We start from the raw sequence: 21,412 nt of genomic DNA on the forward strand, positions 1-21,412 counted from the left end.
CTCCCATACTCATTTAGGGGTGTCTATTGATAGCAGAGTGAACCATATGTTGCTACTATTGATTCTAATCAACTTGATATATACATTCCTAGCATGGATGATATTGCAAATGAAGAAGGTTTGAATAAGGTATCTTATAATCTTATATGTTTATCATTTTTGTACTTGATTCCATATATTTTGGAGACATTTAATATATACACATGATCTTATTTTGTTGATGTAGCCTCTTGAAGAAAGTAGCTCCTTTGAAGGACAACAATACAAGCAAACAGATTTATCATTGCAGGTAATGCTTTTAAGCTCATATCTAATAACTTTCTTTGAGAATGTCTCTTATACAGATACTTATACATTAACTTTAATTTCCCATAGATGAATATGTTCGTGGAGGAAGAAAAGAGCTTTGAAGAATTTCAATGTTATGCATCCGATGAGGTTCTTTGCTTTATATTAAATTTAAGATTGACCATATGATTCATGTTCTTAACAGTATCTTATCCTTTACATGCTTAAAATGTAGGATGTTGAAAATGAAGATGAGACACTTGATATGGAAAATTGTGCCAGCTTTTCAAAGTTATTGTCACATGGTTTAGACAAAATAATGTACTCAACTAAACATCAAGAAACTCTGAAACAAAGAATCCATAGTTCAAGCAATGATAAGGTATGTAACTTTTTTTCTATATAAATGTTTTTAATGTGATTACTAATTTTAGTTTTGAATGTAGTCTAATCCAGATGATGACATTAATGAAAAATCTCGAAAAAGTCAAAGAAAGAGGAAGGTATTTGATATATGTTTGTGAGAGAACAATAGCGTCATAGTTTAGTGAATAACTAAAGATATGATTTATCATGCCAATTGATCCAAAATTTGGTCAATAAATAGCAACGGGTAGCAATCTTTAACAGTATGTTTATTTAGCTCTCTAAAGTCTACACAAAGACGGATTTGATTATTCTTCTTCTTTCTAATCATAACTGGCGAACACCATTCAATATGTTGAATTGGGAAGATCAAACCCACCTTCCTCAACTTTTGAAGCTCTTCAAATAGCCCGTCCCTTAGTTCAAAAGGGATAGGCCTTACTTTTTGACGTACAAGGCGGGTACCTTCCTTTATAGGAATGGTATGCACAGCTAGACTGGGAGAAATATCCCTAAGTTCATTTTACGTGTTGACTAGCCAAGTCAGAAGATGAAGGATCTTTTGCAATAAAGGAGCATGAAACGAGGTACCAATATCAACGAAAAGGAACCAAAGGTACTAGATGTAAATGTTTATATTTTTGTTTTGTAAATGTTTATATTTTTGTTTATGTCATACATGAAAAGCATAATCTAATTTTTTTATTTTATTTGGATTAGGAATTTAAAGATCTCCCAAACCAAGGCATTGAGATTAACATTTCAAATGATACTCAAAGGGTAACTTTATTGTTAATTTATATTTTAATTAGATGTATATAATTGTAATCATGTAGTTCAATTTGTAGCTTTGAGATTAACATTTCAAACGATGCTTAAAGGGTAGCTTTATAGTTTATATATACATATATACATATGTATATATACATACATATATATATATATATATATATATATATATATATATATATATATATATATATATAAAATAGTCATGTAGTTAAATTTATGGCTTTTCATATTATAATTCGTGTCATTTAATTATCTATACATAGTATAATAAGTTACTTATTCTCTTTTTGTTATTCAATGCAGGTTAATATGACAAAAGAGAACATGGAAACCATACTTTTGAAGTATCTTGGTGTGCCTACAATTCATGATATGTACTTTTCTTTAAAGAGTACATATATGAATCTCAAAAAGATTGAAGCTAGCTTTAGAGTCTTGATTAAGGATACAAAGAAGCCAACAAGTGATGATATGATTAAGGAGATTATTTATTGGCTACTAGGAAATGGCAAAGTTGTATTAAACAAAAATAGCAATGTGCTTAGTCTAGATGATGTGGAAGTTTTAGCATAACTTCTACTTTGAGTTAAGAATTTATTGCTTTTCAACATATTGGAGATTTGAAATTTGGACTCTAAACCCAGAAGATGGAATTCTAGTAGCTCAAACTCATTTGTATAAACGCATGACGCATGATGCCATCATGTGCTGTATGCTTTCCCTCCCAACTTCCAAGAAGTCAGAACCAGACGAAACCTTTAGATTTTATACGTGCAGCTCTAGGGCCCACTGCACAATGAATGAGCTCAATGAAAGGCCTATTCGAATAGGGAAGCACAGCCACGTATCCTATTGACCAATATAATACTGGTAATATTGATAAGGATCCAGCACGAGATGTCGATGGATCTCATCTTTATTACGTCTTGTCTTCTCGTTGCAATATTGTAACCTCTACAGACGTCACGTCCTTGGGTCGGCAGTCCTGGACCACAGCCTGTTGGTTTCAAACATGAGAGTGACGATGATGAGACGTTATGTTCGATTTCGCAGAGGATCATGGATTCCCTCTTTCTTCACTTAATGTACAAGTGTTAACAGTCATACTGTTAAGCATTATTTTGGCTGATATATTATCATTAATGGATAGAATAGCTGATCAGGCAAGCACAGCACTGTGATGCTTACCAGCCTCCAACCGTTGGTCAGGATATTGAAAAGCCCCGGGATTCCAGCTGACGCAGTAGGAAATCTACTGTGCAGACGATGTAACGCAGGTTTTATCGACCGTATTCTATTGAAACCAATGAGACTTCTACATCCCAACAGGGAAAGTTGGAAGCCATCATCCACATTAATGAAAATATCTGAGAACGTTCCGATTATTGCTGACCCATATATAAGAACATGCCCTATTTGCATATGAACGTCACTAGAACTTATGCCGTCTAGGATAAGCAACGTTGTCTACTGTTAATGATCAGTAGTCGCTATGTTCGATTAGCCCTCTAGCTGTTTATACGTATAAAGGTACAAGTTTGCAAGGGGTAATGACCCGTTCTCCACATATAATAATCAAGTCGAAGTAGAATATAATATACATCCGGGCACAATCGAAGTAGCGTACGAGGTCTATGATATAGCTGATAATTATGGGCCGAGGAGCGACCGTGCACAAGTGTTCCGACAGACAGAAGCTAACGCGCGGTTTTTGGTCGCCGGATGAGGATGCTAGGCTCATCGCCCATATAGACAACCATGGACGGCAGTGCTGGAGCAGGGTGCCTAAGCTTGCAGGTGAGTGCAGTCCTGATTATAGGAACTACCAGTATTCGAGCTGTTGGAAATTTCATATTCTAATCTATCACCTGAAATAGTTAGTCAATTTCAACATCCGTATCCCGAAATCTGGATTGTCAATTATAACTTCTACGATCTGATCTGACTTGCGAAAATATCGAGCTCAGAGTTTAATAGATCATTGTTTGCATGTGATCAATGACATAATGTATTCTGTTCCCGGGGATGTCATTAATCAATTGGCTTTTAATACTGGGCCTCAGCGTTGCCGCCAGAGCTGCCGGTTACGGTGGATCAATTATCTGAGACCAGATCTTAAGCGGGGAATGATCACTTCGGACGAGGAGACACTCATCATTAAACTCCATGCCGTCCATGGCAACAGGTATCACATATTTGTTTGGCAGGTCCTCACAGATTCTCGGTATCCGACTAGATCATGTTGATTTATTATTCATACTTATAGGTGGTCGAGAATAGCAGCACGATTCCCTGGCCGAGCCGTCAATGAGATCAAGAATTTCTGGAACTCCTTGGCCAAGTCTAAGAATCACAAGTCCCGCAAAGGGCAACTGCATCGGACTAGCGATAAGAATGAGACTAAAGATGTGAATAAGAGTAAGGTTGCCTCACCAATCTTCGCTTTCTCATATTACAATGTATAGACTCAACTCCAGCGATCACTGGAAAGTATGTCTGCCTTCATGGTAATCAAAAAACACTGCGAAAGTCATGCGTATTTATAACATTGCTCGAATTGTGGTTGCAGAATAATGTGGAGAGCATGGATCATGATGGTTCAGTGCTTGTACCCCCGACATATTGTGAACTTGAGACGCAAGACCGCACCAACACCTGTGCCATTCGCATCACACTAATAAATGATAAACATCTTGGAGAAATCAATGCATATAAGGATGGGGGCTAAAGTGAGCATTTTTTTCAACTATTTGAAGCTATGATTAGTGGCATCCCAAATGAGATATTTCTTTTTTAACTAATCAGTCAAATGTGCCGCAATGGTGGCATAATGCTTAATGAAATGTTTATAAAATGAGAGACCAAGGAAACCATGTAATGAAGTAGTGGTGGATGGAGTGAGCCAATCCTTAACACATTGCACCTTCTTGGGGTCAGCTTATATTCTATTTTTGCGAACAATGTGTCCCAAGTATTAGATGTCTGTATGAAGATACACTTACTTTCCTTAGCAAAGAGTGGATGCTCTCAATATATCAAACATCCTTTCTGACATGTGTCAAGTGCTCTTCTTGTGTCTTACTGTAAATGAGGATGTTGTCAAAGAAAACGAGCACAAAATTGAATAGGAAGGTGTGAAGAATTTTATTCATGAGGCTTTGAAATGTGGTGGGGGCATTAGTCAACGTCCCAAAAGGCATCACTACAAAATGATAAAGCCCATGATAGATCCTAAACTGTTTTGATCTCATCACTCTCCCTTATAGGAATCTGATAGCAGCCTGAGTGCAAATCAATCTTAGTGAAAAAGCATATCTTTTTAAACTCATCCAACAAGTCATCAATCTGTGGGATGGTATAGCGGTTCTTCACTATGATTTTGTTCAAGTCTCTGTAGCCTATGCACATGAAGAAATAGTCATCTTTCTTCTTGAGTACTAGGACAAAGGATGCATAAGGGGAAGAACTCAATTCAATGGACTTGGAATGGGGCTCTAAATCAAGTGGGTGAAACACTTGCCACACTTAGGGGAAAGGGGTGTAGACATCTGAAATAAGTCAATGTACTTCTCAAGTAAGGCCTGCAAGGCTAAATCCTTAGATATTTTGAAGGGCTAACTTGAATTTTACTTATTCAAGGGCAAAAAAAAAGATCTATGAGCATTTTTGAAACTCTTGTTTGAGTCGCTTTGCTATAATGAGTTGAAAATCAGCATTATCTTGAATTCCATCTAAGCGGATAAGCTATCTATGCATCATAAACTCAATGTAGAGCTTAGAGAAGTCCATAATAAAATTTTCCAATTATTTTAGTCAATCACAACCCAAGACAACATCGATGGGGTCCATGTCTAATGCAATTAGGTCAACCAATGCCACATAATTTTTAGCCAAGCATAGGGGGACTATAGGACATAGATGTATATGGATTTCTTCCTCGCCATTTTTAATTTGAACTTTCACGGGGTGCTATAACTCCGTAGAAGTGCATTTCAACCGGTCAATGATTGATTTGTTGACAAAACTATGACTATTTCCATTATCCACAAGGATACAGGCATGCTTCCCATGAATACTTGATTGCCTAGGAGGATGTTGGGGCTTCTAAAACCCATCCAAGCATTCATAGAGATGGAACAAAGGGATGTGATAGTCGGGTGGGATGTGAAATCAAGAACATGGGATAGGCAACCTCTTGGGTGCACACAAAAACTATTTAACTTACGAAGTTCTTCTTTTGTTAGCACTTTACTCATTCCTCTTCCTTGAGGTACTATAGAGGTCATTCTCAAGTCTTCATCATCTTTACATAGTCGTGGTTTAGAGGGATCCACTTCAGCAAGATATTCAGAGATATAAACAAGGGATGATTGCACTAACCAACCCTTAGCCATGCTTTCCTCAAGCCGTGATTTTTGCCTCACAAAATCTTTCAAGGTTTTCATGAAGCGCTCAAGAAAAAACATCCACCTTACATGAACTGCCCCACAAAGTGCGATCTCAACAATCAAATGTACGAGTAAATGTAATTGAGTAGTCAAAATGGATCGAGGAAAAATTTCCTCCACCAAACAAACCACCTCAACAGATAATACTCGAGCATCTTGCAATGTGTTTGGATCAATTTCCTTCGAGTTCACGTATCTCTCAAGATGTATTTGAGAATTGTTTATTTTTATGTAAAAATTCAAAGATATATAATGAAAATATACAATGTATACACATCTCACAAGCTCTCCCATCTTGTAAATGATATCACATACATCTTTGGATACACAATGGGATTTGCTAGTAGGAAGTACGAACTGAATGTACACAATATTCATAGATCAAATGATTAGTTGAGGAAAAAGTCATCATACCCCAAAGTTTACACATAGTTACTCCACTAATTACTATATTCATGGTTAGAGATACCCTTACTTGAATCATTTTGTGCCAATCGTGGGACTTCAAACCAAATAGTTGCTCCACATCTCTTTTATTTTTCTTTATGAAGGCTCCCTTGAGACATCTCATACATCCTGTGGGTATTCAAAAGCTATATATTTGTTCCTTCACTATTTATTCCTCGTTCTTTGACAACATCCAAGGTGCATGGGGTAGCTCAATCGTTCCTCTGGGTCCAATGCATGGCGAGGCTCGTCTCATGAGACCAATGTTACGTAAATCCTTCCTTACATTAACTGAATCATGAGCCCCTATCAAGTGATCCCATAATGTAGATACAACATTTTTGAATATGTGCATGGGGTCTAACAGGTGATTGATTGTAACGTGTCCCCTAGTATCATCCAAGACACGTCTTAGCAGTCCATCGGAAAGGATGTTTAGAAAGCTCCGCCCGGCACTCCCGTGGAATGTTACGGGTTTTGCGATCTAGGTATTTCCGCATTTGCCATGTAGCGGAAGTATCCTGGCCGTTCCCACTTAGGATCGACCGGAATTAGGGTTTTCCCGATGGGTCATCAGCTAACAGCAACTAGCGTCAGACCCGAGCGAACTACTTTACGCAGAAACGCCAGGTCCGAAGCAGATTCACGCTGCACTTGGTTCAAGGAGAATGGGAAACGAGAGGGATGCAAAGCTCAACCTCTCTGCCATAAGGCATAGTCCCATTCCATTCCCCTAAAACAGCGTAAATCGGGTAAGACGTAACTTTAGGTCATCGTTCTCGTTATTCGTTTTGATGATGATGATCATTCCGTTGTTCTTCGAGATTTTTGAGAAAAGTTCCCGGCTAACCGGGACCACCCAACCGTAGGACGGACCCATGGCCCATCCTCTGCACTTTCCTCGGTTTGTTTTAGCTATGTAATTATCTAACACATTAATTTGACATATAACAATCAGCTTCTTTAATTAACCTTGTTAAGCACTGGTTCCTTCACGTAATCTTATCACGTGACATAGAAAAACAACATCAAGCAAGTTCTTTTAACATTTCATCATTTTATCTTTGAAATACAAGGAGTTCCACCCATAGGCTTGTCCATAATTTGCCCGAAGGCTAACCAGTAATCCCCAGGGATCACTATTCCAAGCTTCCGCCCGTCAACTAGTATACGGGCCTCGAGATCCAATCCCGAGTCACGTTAGCCTCTTGTGCAGGACCCAGAAGGCGAGGGATTTACGGCCAGAGCCCTCCTGGCACCCAAGCGTCCTCCTACTCCAAGTAGAGCTTAACGGAAAGACCTCTCGCGGGGCGGGTTCGGTCCACATTCCCGGCGCGGTCAACAACCCCCTTGGTTAGGGTCAGGCAGGCAGTCGGGGTAACTGAAGCTGCCTCTCCCTTCAGGCCTTTTAACCTGAAGTATAGGTATTCATTTAATTTGTAATTCATAATTCAAACAGAGCCCTAAAATCTCTAGCAAGCACAAACATTTCCATTAATCAACCCAGTTGTATGGCAAACCGCTAAGGAAGTGTTCTTTCCTTTTTGAGTGTATCAGCACTCGCTCCCAAGGTGTCTTGAAAATTGGCAAGATCCTTTTACATTCCGGTGTTAGGGCATACCCAACTTGGTTAACCTTAAAGTGCTTTAGATATGCTAGTTCCCGGTTTACAACTTTCCTTATTTAGAAGGATATCCAAAAATACGTCTTTTTGCAAGATAACTTGCGTAAGGATCTACCGTCCTTGATGAGGGTTTTTCCCTTTTCTCCTTGTGAATCAATCACAAGACTAAATGATTTCATACATGTTGCGCAAGTCCTGCGATGGAATAATCTGTTTAGATTCTTTAAGCTGACGTATGTCAGGCCTAGGGTTTCTTCATTTAAGAACCTTAGGGACAAACCCTAGTTTCTTATCTTTATGAATTTATTGTCCCTACGGTAAGGAAAGTAGTCAAGTGTTTAGGGTATGAATGTTTCTATGTTTATATTGGTTCAGTTATCTTTTGGAAGGTAATATTAATCGTCTTGTCATGGTTTTACTATCCTTGTGACAATTTACTTTCCCAATCAATACAGTTTAATTTGGCATATAGCATAATGCCAAGGTGATACAAAGAGCGACAATACTCCTTGGAACAAAAAGGCCTAGCTGTGAAATTGGTGTATACACACTTTATTAGTCCCAAGTCCTCAAATAGCAAGGGAAAAGCGTTAATAGAGTGCCATCCAGCAATCCCCCATTACATTTTCTTTCCAAATGAGTTCGTATATCTAATTTTTATACTTGTTAATTCCTAACATTTAACTTCTGTTTTCTTTAAAGATGAACTCATGCCAAATAACAACAATTTCCTTGCTAAGATGTGCAACTAGCAAAGATAACTCCCTAGTAATTTGAGCATCGAAAGAAACCTTTCATGAATTTAGCCATTTACCATGATTCGTTACGAAAGGAATAAGACTAATGGTGCAAGATATAATTTCTACACCTTAGGAATATTTTACTATAGTAAATGGTTAATCTTGCTTGTAATTTTATAATGCTTGATGCAATTTGAAGAAAGCTAAGTTCTATACATTGTCGTTCCTAAGCTAAATTCCTTCGTTACAAATAACTCGAACAAATATATCCTATACTTAACATTTTTCTTTTGCATGATCAACTTAAAACCAAATTAAAGCCAAGAGAAAAAAAACCTGGTTTTGGGGTGAGATATCCACATGGATACCGGGAGATGACCCTCCCGCAGCTACACCTTGGACTTTCTTAGGCGGCATCGTAGTTGTAGTCTTTCCGTCGTGGAAGTAGCTTTACAATTCCTTTTGAAATTCCACCTTGGCTCCCTTTTGCAATAACTTGCACCATCCGTCGAAAGTAGTTTTAGAAGGCTTCCTCCTTGAAGTAGGGAATTCGGAAGGGGGTAATTCACAATCTTTTGCGGATAAGACCCATTAAAGCCATAGGAGGGGCTTAATGGCCTTGTAAAACTTGCACAAACAAGGAATAAAATAAAAAGTGTGGAATCCCTTACAAGGGTTTTTGAGTGGGAAAGGGAGGTGTTAAAAAAACTCTCAACACTCTCTTTCCTTTTACGAGTGGGGGAAAACAAAAAACAAAGCCCCAAGGGTATTTTGCATGGGGAAAGGAAAGGGCTAAGGGGGAGCCCTTAGGGGGGATTTGAGATACGGGGGAGGGAAATAAGGCCCTCTAAGGGAGAACTTACAACAAAAAAAAACTATAGGGAAAAAGCTTTTGAGGGGGTGGAAAAAGGGGCCTAGGGGTTTAAAACATGGGGGGGGGAAAAGTAGCTTTAAAGACTATAGGTAAGGGCCTAAGGACCCTTAGGGAAAATTTCAAGGGAGGGGGGTTTCAAGAGCACAAAGGAAGGGGGTTAAAAGAAATTTTAAAACACGGGGGAGGGGAAATAGGACCTTTAGGATCAAACTTCTTTTTGGGGGGGAAAGGGGGCTTATGAAGCCCCCTTAGAAGCTTCTAGAAGCTCTCTGGAGCTTCTCTGCGTGGGGGGAAAATAACTCCCAAGTGGCATCACTGCGGACCAGGAGGCGGCGATTCTTGGCCCACGACAGCCACCTTTACTCTCCCCTTTTCACTTGACCACAGCGGCGGCAGGATATGGTCCTCACTTCAAGCTCTCACGGCAGCGCCCAGCCGTCCCCCTCTCTCAGCTTGGTGATATGGCGGCACTCTCCTCCGACAGGGTTGTCTCCTTCGGCCTCTTCTCTCCACGGCTCCGCCCTCCTTTCTCCAGCAGCCCCCCCTCGTTTAAATAGTGGAGGGGAGGGGGATCTTTCCTCCCGGCGTGTCATCACGTATGGTCCCCCTCCCTCAATAAGGCTCCACCAAGGAGCTTATAGCTCCTTCTATTCCCCTCCCCCTCCAGCTCGTCAGTCGGCTGGAGGGATAAGGGGGGAATAAAAAATTTTTCATAAATCCCATTCATTTCTTTAACGCGGAATATTACATTGATCTTGAGTCCAGTCCAGTACGGAAGACAAAAAAATATAGAGAACCTAACAAACAAACAATATATTATGTAAACAATTCATCATGCTAAATACTTTAAAGTCAATCGAGAGAAATACTCTTCTTACCGATTCATGCCGAGTCGAGGGTGGCTGTTGGTATTAATCCATCTCTCCTTCCAATCTCGAATGGTTAGAGATTGTGGAGCCATTCCATTAGTAGGGAGAACATATTTGGGATGGTCAATAGGAAGGAATCGATGATGATTGTCGTAGATAACCTTCTTTAAAAGTGCCGGCCTAGAGGAAATTAGAGAGGGACTGCAAATAGGACATGCATGATATCCTGACATGGTTAAACCTAGAAAAACAAGTGAATTGATAAAATGCAATTGATTCAAGTCTTGAATTTCAAATATAGAGTTATATACATGTACCTGAACACTCTCCGTATCCTCGAAAGTCATGCATGGTCCACAACAACATGGCCTTCAATGTGAAATCTCTAGAGGATGCAGATGCACTTGTATCTTGCATCTCAATACCTTCCCATGACATTTCTAACTCTTCAATCAAAGGCTCTAAGTAAATGTCCGTGTTTTTTACCTTGTGCTTTCTAGGAATCAGAAGGGACAACATTACATGTCCCTTTTTAATTGCCATGGATGGAGGAATATTATAGTTCACCAATATCACTGGCCATACACTGTATGATGTGCTTTTGATGTCAAACGGATTGATTCCATCCATACCTAAACCAAATCTCAAATTTGTTGGCTCTTCTTTGAAAAAGGGCCACAAATTATCTATATGTTACCATGCCAGTGTATCTGCAGGGATCCTCCATTTTCCATCACTTGAACGATGACTAGCATGCCATGACATGAGCTTTCCAATAGACTTACACTTGAACATAAGTTTTATACGTGGAAAATTGGAAAGTGTCACAAAACCTTACGAGGCACATCCATTGAGTTAATCTCCACTTCGTATCTTGATTCTCCACAAATAGGACACTCTCGTGCGAACTCATGAATCCCACGAAATAAGACACAATCATTGACACATGCATGGATCTTGACATAATCAAGGCCTCCCAGAGATGTCAAGTAATGTCTTGCTTGCTCTCTCTTAGTTGGCAATTTGTTTCCTTTTGGAAGCATTTGTGATAATAACCTACATATATTTTTAAAAGTGAGTTAAAAAACCACCAACATATATTTCTGTCTGATTTCAAAATAGAACAATTAATATTATGATTCATAAGCCAAACTGAATTGATACCTACTTCAATAACGCATCCAAACTAACATTACTCCATCCATAAATTGTTTGCAAGTTAAGTATCTTGAGGGACGCACGAAGAACGGAGTACAGACAACCTTCATACAATGGAGTAGATGATGCTACACATAGTGGATCATCTGGCTTCGTAGAGTGACCTTCTCCTTCAACCGGTTGCAAAAATAGATGGTGTACCATGTTGTCCAAAATCTCATCCTCTACGACTTGATGGGGCATTTCATGAGTGCTACTATCATGGTCGTCAGTCTCTACTCTTCTTGAAGGCTCTGCCTCCTCGCGTCGATGTTTTGCAGCCTCTCGACGCCCAAGAGGGAGCATCTGAGGATGTGGCACCGCATCCTGCTCAACCACAAAAGGGAGTTTCATGTACGTTGATATATAATTTCCGTAACATAGACTAGCAATCTTAGTGGTAAAAAAAACAATGAATACCGGTGATTTTTCTTGGTCCCATTCTCCATACAAGCTAAGGTGTGACATTGCAATTTGACGTGCTCGAAAAATACACCCTCAACGATCACACATGCATTTAATTTTTCGTCGTAGCCATGCATCTCGATTATGAAGACGCAATGTTTCATCCTCACTTGAGGATGTGCTCATTGACTCATCAACATGCACCGCACTAGGTAATGACGATGACATGATTAAACCTAATTCATGACAACATCAAAATATTTGTCATTCATATGCTTACATAAGATCTCAATTTTAAATACACAAAAATCATCATAAATACATTAAAACTTATGATAAGAATTCACTATCAAAACTTATCTTAAAAACAAAAAATTATGATAAAGCCTAAATGCGCATCTATATCCGCGTTTACATATGCATCTATATTAGCGTCTATTTTTGCATCTATGTTTGCGTCTATACTCGCGTCTACCTGAACAAAAGACACGCATATACACGCAAAAATAGACGCACACGTCAAAATTCAAACCATACTTAAATCGTTTCTTTTCAAACCGCGCCTTTCCTTTCTTGCATTTTTTGCGGTTCTGAAGCTTGAGTTTAGCCGACATGCAGTCTCTTCATGCCTCACCTCCTCATGACTCACCTCTTCTTTCATTTCAAACACACAAGAAGGGAAAAAGAAAAGCCAAGGAGAGGAAAAAAGAGAGAAGAAGAGAGAGGAGAACAAGAAGAAGCAGCAAGCAAGCAAGCAAGCATCAAGGGAGGGTAACTTACCAAGGAGAGGAAGAAGGAGAAGGAAGAAGCGCCACCACCTGCCACACCAAACACCCAAGGTGAGTTTCTCTCTCTCTCTCTCTCTCTCTCTCTCTCTCTCTCTTTCTCTCTCTGCTTTGTCTGTGTATTTAGGATTTGTGATTCCATTATGTATTGCATTTTGTAAATCATCAATGGCGGTCGTCAGGCTAAAATCAGCCGACTGAACGCGTCTGATAGCGCGTCTATATTTTAGTATAGACGCATGTATAGACACGAAAAAATGTTTCCTCTCATTGCGTCTGAGGGCGCGCGTGTGTTCGTGTGTGCATGTCAATCTACACACGAGGATACACGCGCGCGCAGATTGACCTGGAATTTGCATCTGACAGCGCGTCTGTGTTGCATCTTAGATGCGAATATAGACGCGCTGGACAGAAGGTTGACTTTGGGAGCGCGTCTGAGGGCACGTCTAACCTGCAATTTAGACGCGGTTATACACGCACCAGCTCTCCGAGCTCTGATAAAAAATAATATATTTTTGCAATGATGAATGTGACCAATCCCATGTTTGTGTTTATCAGTTTTCTTGTTTATGAGAAGCATTAGCAGTTAAGTTTTATGCTCAATGTCTAAAGAAAGCTCTTTGAAAATATAGGTAATATATGATTTTTTGCATGTAAACTAATTTGTCTTTTTCGTGTGTGTTTTTTGCAGATGTCGTATCCTGGTTCATCTAGCAATGACCCAGATTTGGATCGCACTACAACAAAAAGGCCTCATAGACGCACATTTAGAGTGATTTTTGAATATAGAGAAATTCTTACGGGCGCGTCTATCCGCCCGTCTATTTGTGCCTCTACCATTTCGCGTCTATAATCGCATGTATCAACGAATTTACACGCACAAATAGACGCGCAATAGATGCACATATACATGCGCATATAGACACGCTGGTAGACGCGCTTTTACAAGCACTGGTAGATGCAGACGGAAAACAAAAAATGTCCTTTTAAAAAAAAAGATATTTAATTTCTTTTTTAAATTTGAATTATGAAGTGCGTGTATAAGCACGTGTAGTCTGCATTATAGACGCACGTATAAATGCGAATTATCTGCAATTTAGATGCACGGATAGACGCGCAAAACCGAACCGTGTATTTGGAAAAAAGACAATGTATATTACGGGCACGAGAATTGAAAAGAAAGTCCATGTATTCATTATATATCAAAAGCATTTACAAGGGAAGTTTATGTGCTTGCGACCTAAAGCGTGGCCGCAAGCAGTAGGCTCAAAGAGATATCATACATATACAAGAAAAGAAGGCCTCATGAGGAGGTATGGTGCTCCTCTATGAATCTGAAGAGGAAACATCTTCGCTAGTACCACCATGGCTACTAGCGTCACTATCCCCCTCCTCGCTATGCTCCACATCCGGGTTCACCTACACACACAAAAGATCAGGGTTGCTTACATAGACAAGGTGGAGAAAAAGTTATAATTAGCTATACTTTTAATATGAAAGTAAGAATCCTCATGGCCCCGTTGTATTGGTCCTCAGTGATGAGACCCTCATAAAAGTGAAGCCATGTCGCTGCGCGGTTATGGCCTCGATGGTAACCTACCTCTCTAGGAGTAGGTGTCCTACCAACGATGGTAGTCTGCAAAACATTTAGAGATATACAAACAATTATGAGTCACAATATATTAGACTAAAATATATAAAGAATTGAAAGAAATATAAATTTAAAAAAACTAGAAATCAAAATATACTTACAAACTATGCCTCCCACGACTCTCTGCTTCCCAATCCGTAATGCGACGATCCCATTGTTTCCATTTGGATCCGTCACGCCTCTGCGTGCTGGCGATTCTTCACTTTCTTTGCTGCTTTCTTCTTGGCTTTCTTCCACTCTATGCGGTGGCACATAGGTGGTTGGCTATAGGCTTCACGCCCCTCCTCCAGCCTCTGCAGTGAGTCCCTGGCCCGTGTCATGAGGTGAGATCTTTTGTTGTGAAGCATATTCCTCACTTTTGTACGTCCCCAATCATCCGAGAATCGCTGACCCTCAGGATTTGGGTACCTCCTATGGACTGCCCTCAACACCTCCTGCCACAAGCTGCTTTTCTGATTTTTGAAGGCAATGAAATACGTCCCATGCACGACGCTCCTCATGTACGCCATTACATCCCTTCCCTCATCATCATGAAAGATGCCACCAGCATCTGTAACTCTATAGTATTGGCGTACAACTTCCTCTACGTGATCTACTAGTGAGGCTGATCGCTCGCCACCTCCTAGGAAACCCCCACACAAGCCTCGTCCTCCCCCTCGACTCTCCCTCCTCCCTCTCTGTCAACTACCCTTTGCCTCGCTGGACGCATGAGCTTCTGCAGATGCACGTGCTTCTGCAGATGCTTGTGCTTCAGCCGATGCACATGGAGCACGTGGAGTACTTGCATGTGGAGTCTGGGAAGTAGTGCCAGGCAAAGACGTTAGAGGCATCCCAGACATGACACTGAACACCTCGTCCGCTGTGGGAGAGTAGCCAAGGTATCTCGTCATCTCTCCCACGAAGTCTTCCCTACTAGGAAAACCTCCAAAAAATGCATTGACCCCCCTGCCAAAGGTGGCCAATGTACCATTCATGCGATCCACATCCGGGTCATTGCTAGATGAACTAGGATACGACATCTGCAAAAAAAACACAGGAAAAAGACAAATTTATTTGCATACAAAAAATAATATATTACCTACATTTTCAAAGAGCTTTCTCTAGACATTGAGCATAACACTTAAGTGCTAATGCTTCTCTTAAACAAGAAAACTAATAAACACAAACATGGGATTGATCACATTCATCATTGCAAAAATATATTGTTTACTATAAGAACTGGGAGACCTGACGTGTGTATCCCCGCGTCTAAGTTGCAGGTTAGACGCGCCCTCAAACGCGCTCGAGAGTGAACCTTCTATCCAGCACGTCTATCTGCGCATCTAAGATGCAGCACATACGCGTTGTCAGATGCGTATTCCAGGTCAATGCGCGTGTATAATCACGTGTAGACTGCAAGTCAACCTTCTCTGCCGCGCGTGTATCATCGCGTGTACACTGCAGAGCACACGCGCACTAAGACGCACCCTCAGACGCTATGAGAGGAAACATTTTTTGCGTCGATATCTGCGTCTACACTGAGATGTAGATGCGCTATCAGATGAGCTCGGTCGGCTGATTTTAGGCCGACGACCGCCATTGATGATTTACAAAATGCAATACATAATGGAATCATAAATCCTAAATACACAGACAAAGCAGAGAGAGGAAGAGAGAGAGAGAGAGAGAGAGAGAGAGAGAGAGAGAGAGAGACTCACCTTGGGTGTTTGGTGTGGCGGGTGGTGGCGCTTCTTCCTTCTCCTTCATCCTCTCATTGGTAAGTTACCCTCCCTTGATGCTTGCTAATTGCTTGCTTGCTGCTTCTTCTTGTTCTCCTCTTTCTTGTTCTCTCTTTCTTCCTCTCCTTGGCTTTCCTTTTTCCCTTCTTGTGTGTTTGAAATGAAAGAAGAGGTGAGTCATGAGGAGGTGAGGCATGAAGAGACTAAGTGAGGCATGAAGAGACTGCATGTCGGCTAAACTCAAGCTTTAGAACTGCAAAAAACACAGGAAAGGAAAGGCGCAGTTTGAAAAGAAATGATTTAAGTATGGTCTGAATTTTGACATGTGCGTCTATTTTTGCATGTATGTGCGCGTCTATTGTTCAGATAGACGCGAGTATAGATGTGAACATAGACGCGGAAATAAACGCCAATATAGACGCGTAGGTAAACGCGGATATAGACGCGCATTTGGGCTTTAACATAATTTTTTGTTTTTAAGATAAGTTTTGATAGTGAATTCTTATCATAAGTTTTAATGTATTTATGATAATTTTTGTGTATTTAAAATTGAGATCTTATGTAAACATATGAATGACAAATATTTTGATGTTGTCATGAATTAGGTTTAATCATGTCGACGTCGTCATCACCTAGTGCGGTGCAAGCTGATGAGTCAATGAGCACATCCTCAAGTGAGGATGAAACATTGCATCTTCATAATCGAGATGCATGGCTACGACGAAAAATTAAATGCATGTGTGATCGTTGTCGAGGGTGTATTTTTCGAGCACGTCGAATTGCAATGTCACACCTCAGCTTGTATGGAGAATGGGACCGAGAAAAATCATCAGTATTCATTGTTTTTTTTTACCACTAAGATTGCATGTCTATGTTACGGGAATTATAATAAAACAACTCTTTTCAACATTTAGAATATTAATCTCAATAACTCCACAACATTTAGTTTTAATTTGACCAGACACATGTTAATGTTAGCATATGAGATCCTTTGCATACCATACTTAGCATTATAGAAAATATGGACTAAAAAAGCTGTAATAAATTGATTAGAAAACCTTAATCTTCGATGGTCATCATTGTATGCTTTTTATCCATTGGCCCCTCTACATTCCTAGCCTTCAACCTACTTTTTATGGTGGATTTAACCTAGAAAGGAGGAGCCCTTCTCTATTTTTTACCCATTAACTATTCCTTTTTCTCTTTGAGATGTGATCCAACACTTTTCAAAAAGTACCATATTAGCAAGTTGGATTAAATTTTACCCTAAAAATTTCTATTTTAATTTTTTGATAGAAAGTATTTTTCTTTTTCTCAAAAGCTAAGGTAGTTACATATCAATTTTATACTCAACTACATTAGTAGGGCAAGCCCATTTTGATGCCAAAAAGTAACTTTTTCCTCCCCTTTTAAAAAATAGTCTTTTTAATTTCTAAAGATATCGAGCCATATTGTCTATTTATTTCAAAATTTGTCATCTTTTTTTTACTCTCTAATCCTTGTCAATCAATTATATACTGAAAAACCCAATCTACAACATTTCCTCTCCTACCTTAAATTCCTACGGGAATCTCCTAGGGACATAAGCAACCATAAGAGGAAAATGGATTTGTATGTTTAGTGGATGAAGAGTATGATATTACAAGATCTCTTATAGGAAGCATAGCCTAGATGCCATAATTTTTCTTCAATATGCTTTAGAGGAAAAGAAAAAATTTGATCTTTGGATAGATAGTTCCTTTTGTCTAGACTAGATCCATCTTTCAATTTTGTTTCTTTCTTACTCACTTTTGTATAGGGAATGGCAAATAAGGTCAATTAGGTTATTCCAAGTAATTAGTTGGCAATATTTACATGTATCAATATTATCAAGAAATATTATATAATACTTATGAATCTTTATTAAGATCTTGGGATTCTTTAAAAGTGTTACAAAAAGCCTTGTAAGATGATGAAAGAAAAGTGTAGATGCTTAAAGAAGAATTGAAGTAGTTCAAAGAAAAGGAATAAGAGATGGTAGAGGATTTGTAACTAAGTCTAACCTTAGAGGAGAAGAATGCTTCATAAAATCGCTTGTAGAGAAAATGGAGACAAATAAGAACATTGCAAAAGAAAAGCTGCACATGTGTAAGCAAATACTGATAGGTTATAAGGAAAGATAATTTTAATTAATACAAATGCTATCACTATCCTTGAATAGTGGAGCATGAAAGATACATTTGCAAGCATTGAGGTTCATAATGTTTCATTGAAAGAAAATCTAAAATTACTATATTCACTAATAATATGTCTTCTTTCTAAGCAACATTTTCAATGATTCCCAAGGCCAAGAAAAGGATTAGTAGTTGAAGCTTCGAAAGGCCTTCTTAAAACACAAGCATGTGGTTGCAACTTTGAGACACCCTCGATATCTAGCACTTCATCCTATTATTTTAATATTCTTAATATTGGTCAAAGAAGTTCAAATTGTGTGTGATAGAACTAGGATTGGTCTATAGGGTTTTGAGGAAAATTTTATGATAGAAAATATGCTTGCTTGCAACATCGTAAAACATATGGACTTGCCTCATCCATTTTGATTTAGATCTATGCACTTTAAACACAAAATGCATCCATTGGAGATTCAATAGTACAATACATTTTTTAATCAAGAAGCATATGCAAGTAGAATTATTACGTTGCGACATTGCGATCACTACCTTGTCCATACTAAGGGGAGGTCAAGTGTATTGTTGAATGTTACATTAAGGCATTGGCATCATTACCTTGTCCATACCATGGGGAGGTTATATGTATAAAAAAGCACATCATGTGAGATTTTTTTAAAAAGGGAATACATAAGAAGATATTCTTATAAATATACACTCATAGAAGGGGTTCTTATATTTCATACACAGATTTTGTTATAGAAGGGTATCGTAAATTTATAAAATTGACCTAGATTTTTAAATATGAGGGTATGATGAATCTTGATGATATTTCCATGTCGCAACCTGATGGAGTCTAAGAAAATGCACTTACCCATCGATGCATGTAATAATTCCGTTTCCAAAAAAAACGCATTCTTTATAAGAACCTCCTCTTAGGAGGCCAAAATGATAATTTATGGGGAATAATGGAAAAAAAATTTATCCCTCTCTCCCCCAGCCGATTGTATGCTGGAGGAGAGGGGAATAGCAAGGGAAATTAAGCTCCTTGCTGGAGCTTGTAGAAGGATGAAACCATGCAAGATGCCGCGTGGGGGAGGGAGGATCCCCTCCCCTCACCTATATAAGCCTTGTGGGGGGAAGTGAGGGGAGAGGCAAAAGTGATCACGCTGCCATTGAGTAGGGGAGAGGGTCGTGAGGAATCAGTGTTGCTGACATCATTGAAGGGGAGAAGAGAGCCTCCAGCTGCAGCAGCTGCCATTCATCAGCTCGCCTTGCCGCCAAAAAATCGCCAACTACTGCCATTTTGGAAGTACACTAGCTGCTGCCATACCCTTCTCTCCACATGAGCTCTCCACGTTACTAGAAGCTTTCTGGAAGCTTCTTGAAGCTTCTAAGGGGGCTCTTTAAGCCCCCTTTTACCCCTTTTTGTCCACTGCATGCATTTTTAAACCTTCCCCTTCCCGAAATTTAAACCCCATTCCCGTGGGTTTCTCCCCTCCCCCACAAAAATCCCTCTAGAAGGTCTTATACACCCTTGCCCTTTTTTTGTAAATCCCCTAAAGTTCATTTAGTACCCCCTTTCCCGTGGAGTCCTATCCGAGGCCTTTAAAAAGGCTCATTAAGCCCTTTCTCCCACTTGGATTTCCCCACATGCTTCCACTACCCCGAGTTCTAAAAGCCTTCCCGTGGGCCTTTGTTATTGCCTCTCTAGCGGGTTTAAAAGCCCATTTATTCCAAGAAATAACCCCTTTTTCCCCTTAGGTTCCCCACAAGTTCCCATTAGCCGAGTTTAAGGAGTAAACCTATAAAGCCTTCTAAAGGCCACTCCGAAAGATGGTGCAAGAGGTCACAAAGGGAGTTTTGCGTTCGAAGAAGATCAGCCAAGATCATAAATCTGCGTCCAAGACGAAAAGACCGAATTCGCGATGGCTCCTAAGAAGGCAGGAGGCGCAAATGCAAGAGGATCATCTCCTAGCATCCATGTCGACATTTCACCACAAGTCCAAGTTTTCTTTCCTAAATTCGATTAACGTTGTAATATTTCAATTATGCATGGATCATTAGAGGAATGAGGATGCATGTTTTTTCGATTGAAAATACTTTGGCTAATAGCTCACAATTGAGGGATTCGGTCATTAGTATTTTTCAATAAAACGAACAAAATAAAGTGAGCATAAGATTTCTATGCATTTCTAGCAAGTGGTTTTTTTGCATTGCAAAGTAATGAAATTAGATTAATTTATGCCCATCTTTATAAAACGGAATTATGATAGTACACTTCGATTAAGCATGGAAGGAATAAACCGCATATCGCATTATTGAACATCTTTTCTTCGAAATGATTCTTAAAGAAAGTTGCTGGCAACCGTAGGAATTTCCTAGGGCTGCATGAAGAAGATTTAACTCTAGGCAAGTGGCCTAAAAACTCAAATCAACAAAAGGTTGTATAAGTTTAGCATACGACAAATTCATTCAGGAAAGAAAGTAGAAAAAGGCTGCATGTTTAAACATAAAATCCTAAAGCTTAGTAGCATGAATCTTATTTGCATGTTATAGGATGATCAATTGGAATTATGCTGTAACTTAACCTATACTTTGATCTTAATCCGAAAAGTTAGGGTTTGTAAATCAACTTATACGTAGACAATGAATCATGTGGTTACGGAAATGGTAGCATAATTATCTTCAAGAATAGACAAGTTAAATTGGTTTAAACCTAAACACCTCAAAACCGCGAGGGACTCGTTTAGAAAGCGTTAATTCGATGTAACATATCCCAAAGAGCTAACTAGGAGTTAACACGTTGAGGATGTGACCTAGTCGCTCTTATTGCCAAAGCTGAAACTCCAATAGCCTAAAGACTTGCCCACATTCATGGAATGTAGGGACAGTAGGACATACTTGCGAGAAATGATCTAGGGTTTTTACCCTAAGGATCTCTCGCTCAAAAGATGAAACTCGGTTTGAACTTGGAACCCTAGGATCGACAATGTCGGCCTAATGCAATCAGCAACAGATTGTTATATCTAATCATGATTTTGTGATTATAAGACTCCAT

The 21,412-nt window shown here is 39.4% G+C and overlaps 1 protein-coding gene across 1 annotated transcript; it reads left to right on the forward strand.

Moving 5' to 3' along the window:
• Nucleotides 1-3,065: 3,065 nt before the first annotated feature.
• On the forward strand, nt 3,066-4,222 carry LOC148041366 (transcription factor MYB46-like). Its single transcript, XM_087688100.1, has 4 exons — nt 3,066-3,243; nt 3,510-3,631; nt 3,713-3,864; nt 4,016-4,222. The coding sequence occupies exons 1-4, from the start codon at nt 3,205-3,207 to the stop codon at nt 4,018-4,020; spliced, it is 318 nt and encodes a 105-aa protein (XP_087544226.1). The 5' UTR covers nt 3,066-3,204; the 3' UTR covers nt 4,021-4,222.
• The last annotated feature ends 17,190 nt before the right edge of the window (nt 4,223-21,412 follow it).

The sequence above is a fragment of the Lygodium microphyllum genome, chromosome 1 (assembly GCF_053477565.2).
Source record: "Lygodium microphyllum isolate KBCC chromosome 1, Lygodium_microphyllum_v1.1.10, whole genome shotgun sequence".
NCBI lineage: Eukaryota > Viridiplantae > Streptophyta > Polypodiopsida > Schizaeales > Lygodiaceae > Lygodium > Lygodium microphyllum.

Bases quoted from the DNA above. Each gene is read 5' to 3' on its own strand.
- LOC148041366 (XM_087688100.1), top strand. From the start codon at position 3,205: ATGGACGGCAGTGCTGGAGCAGGGTGCCTAAGCTTGCAG. The intron at 3,244-3,509 runs GTGAGTGCAGTC...ACTGGGCCTCAG, and splicing joins CAGGGTGCCTAAGCTTGCAG to CGTTGCCGCCAGAGCTGCCG. The intron at 3,632-3,712 runs GTATCACATATT...TCATACTTATAG, and splicing joins CATGCCGTCCATGGCAACAG to GTGGTCGAGAATAGCAGCAC.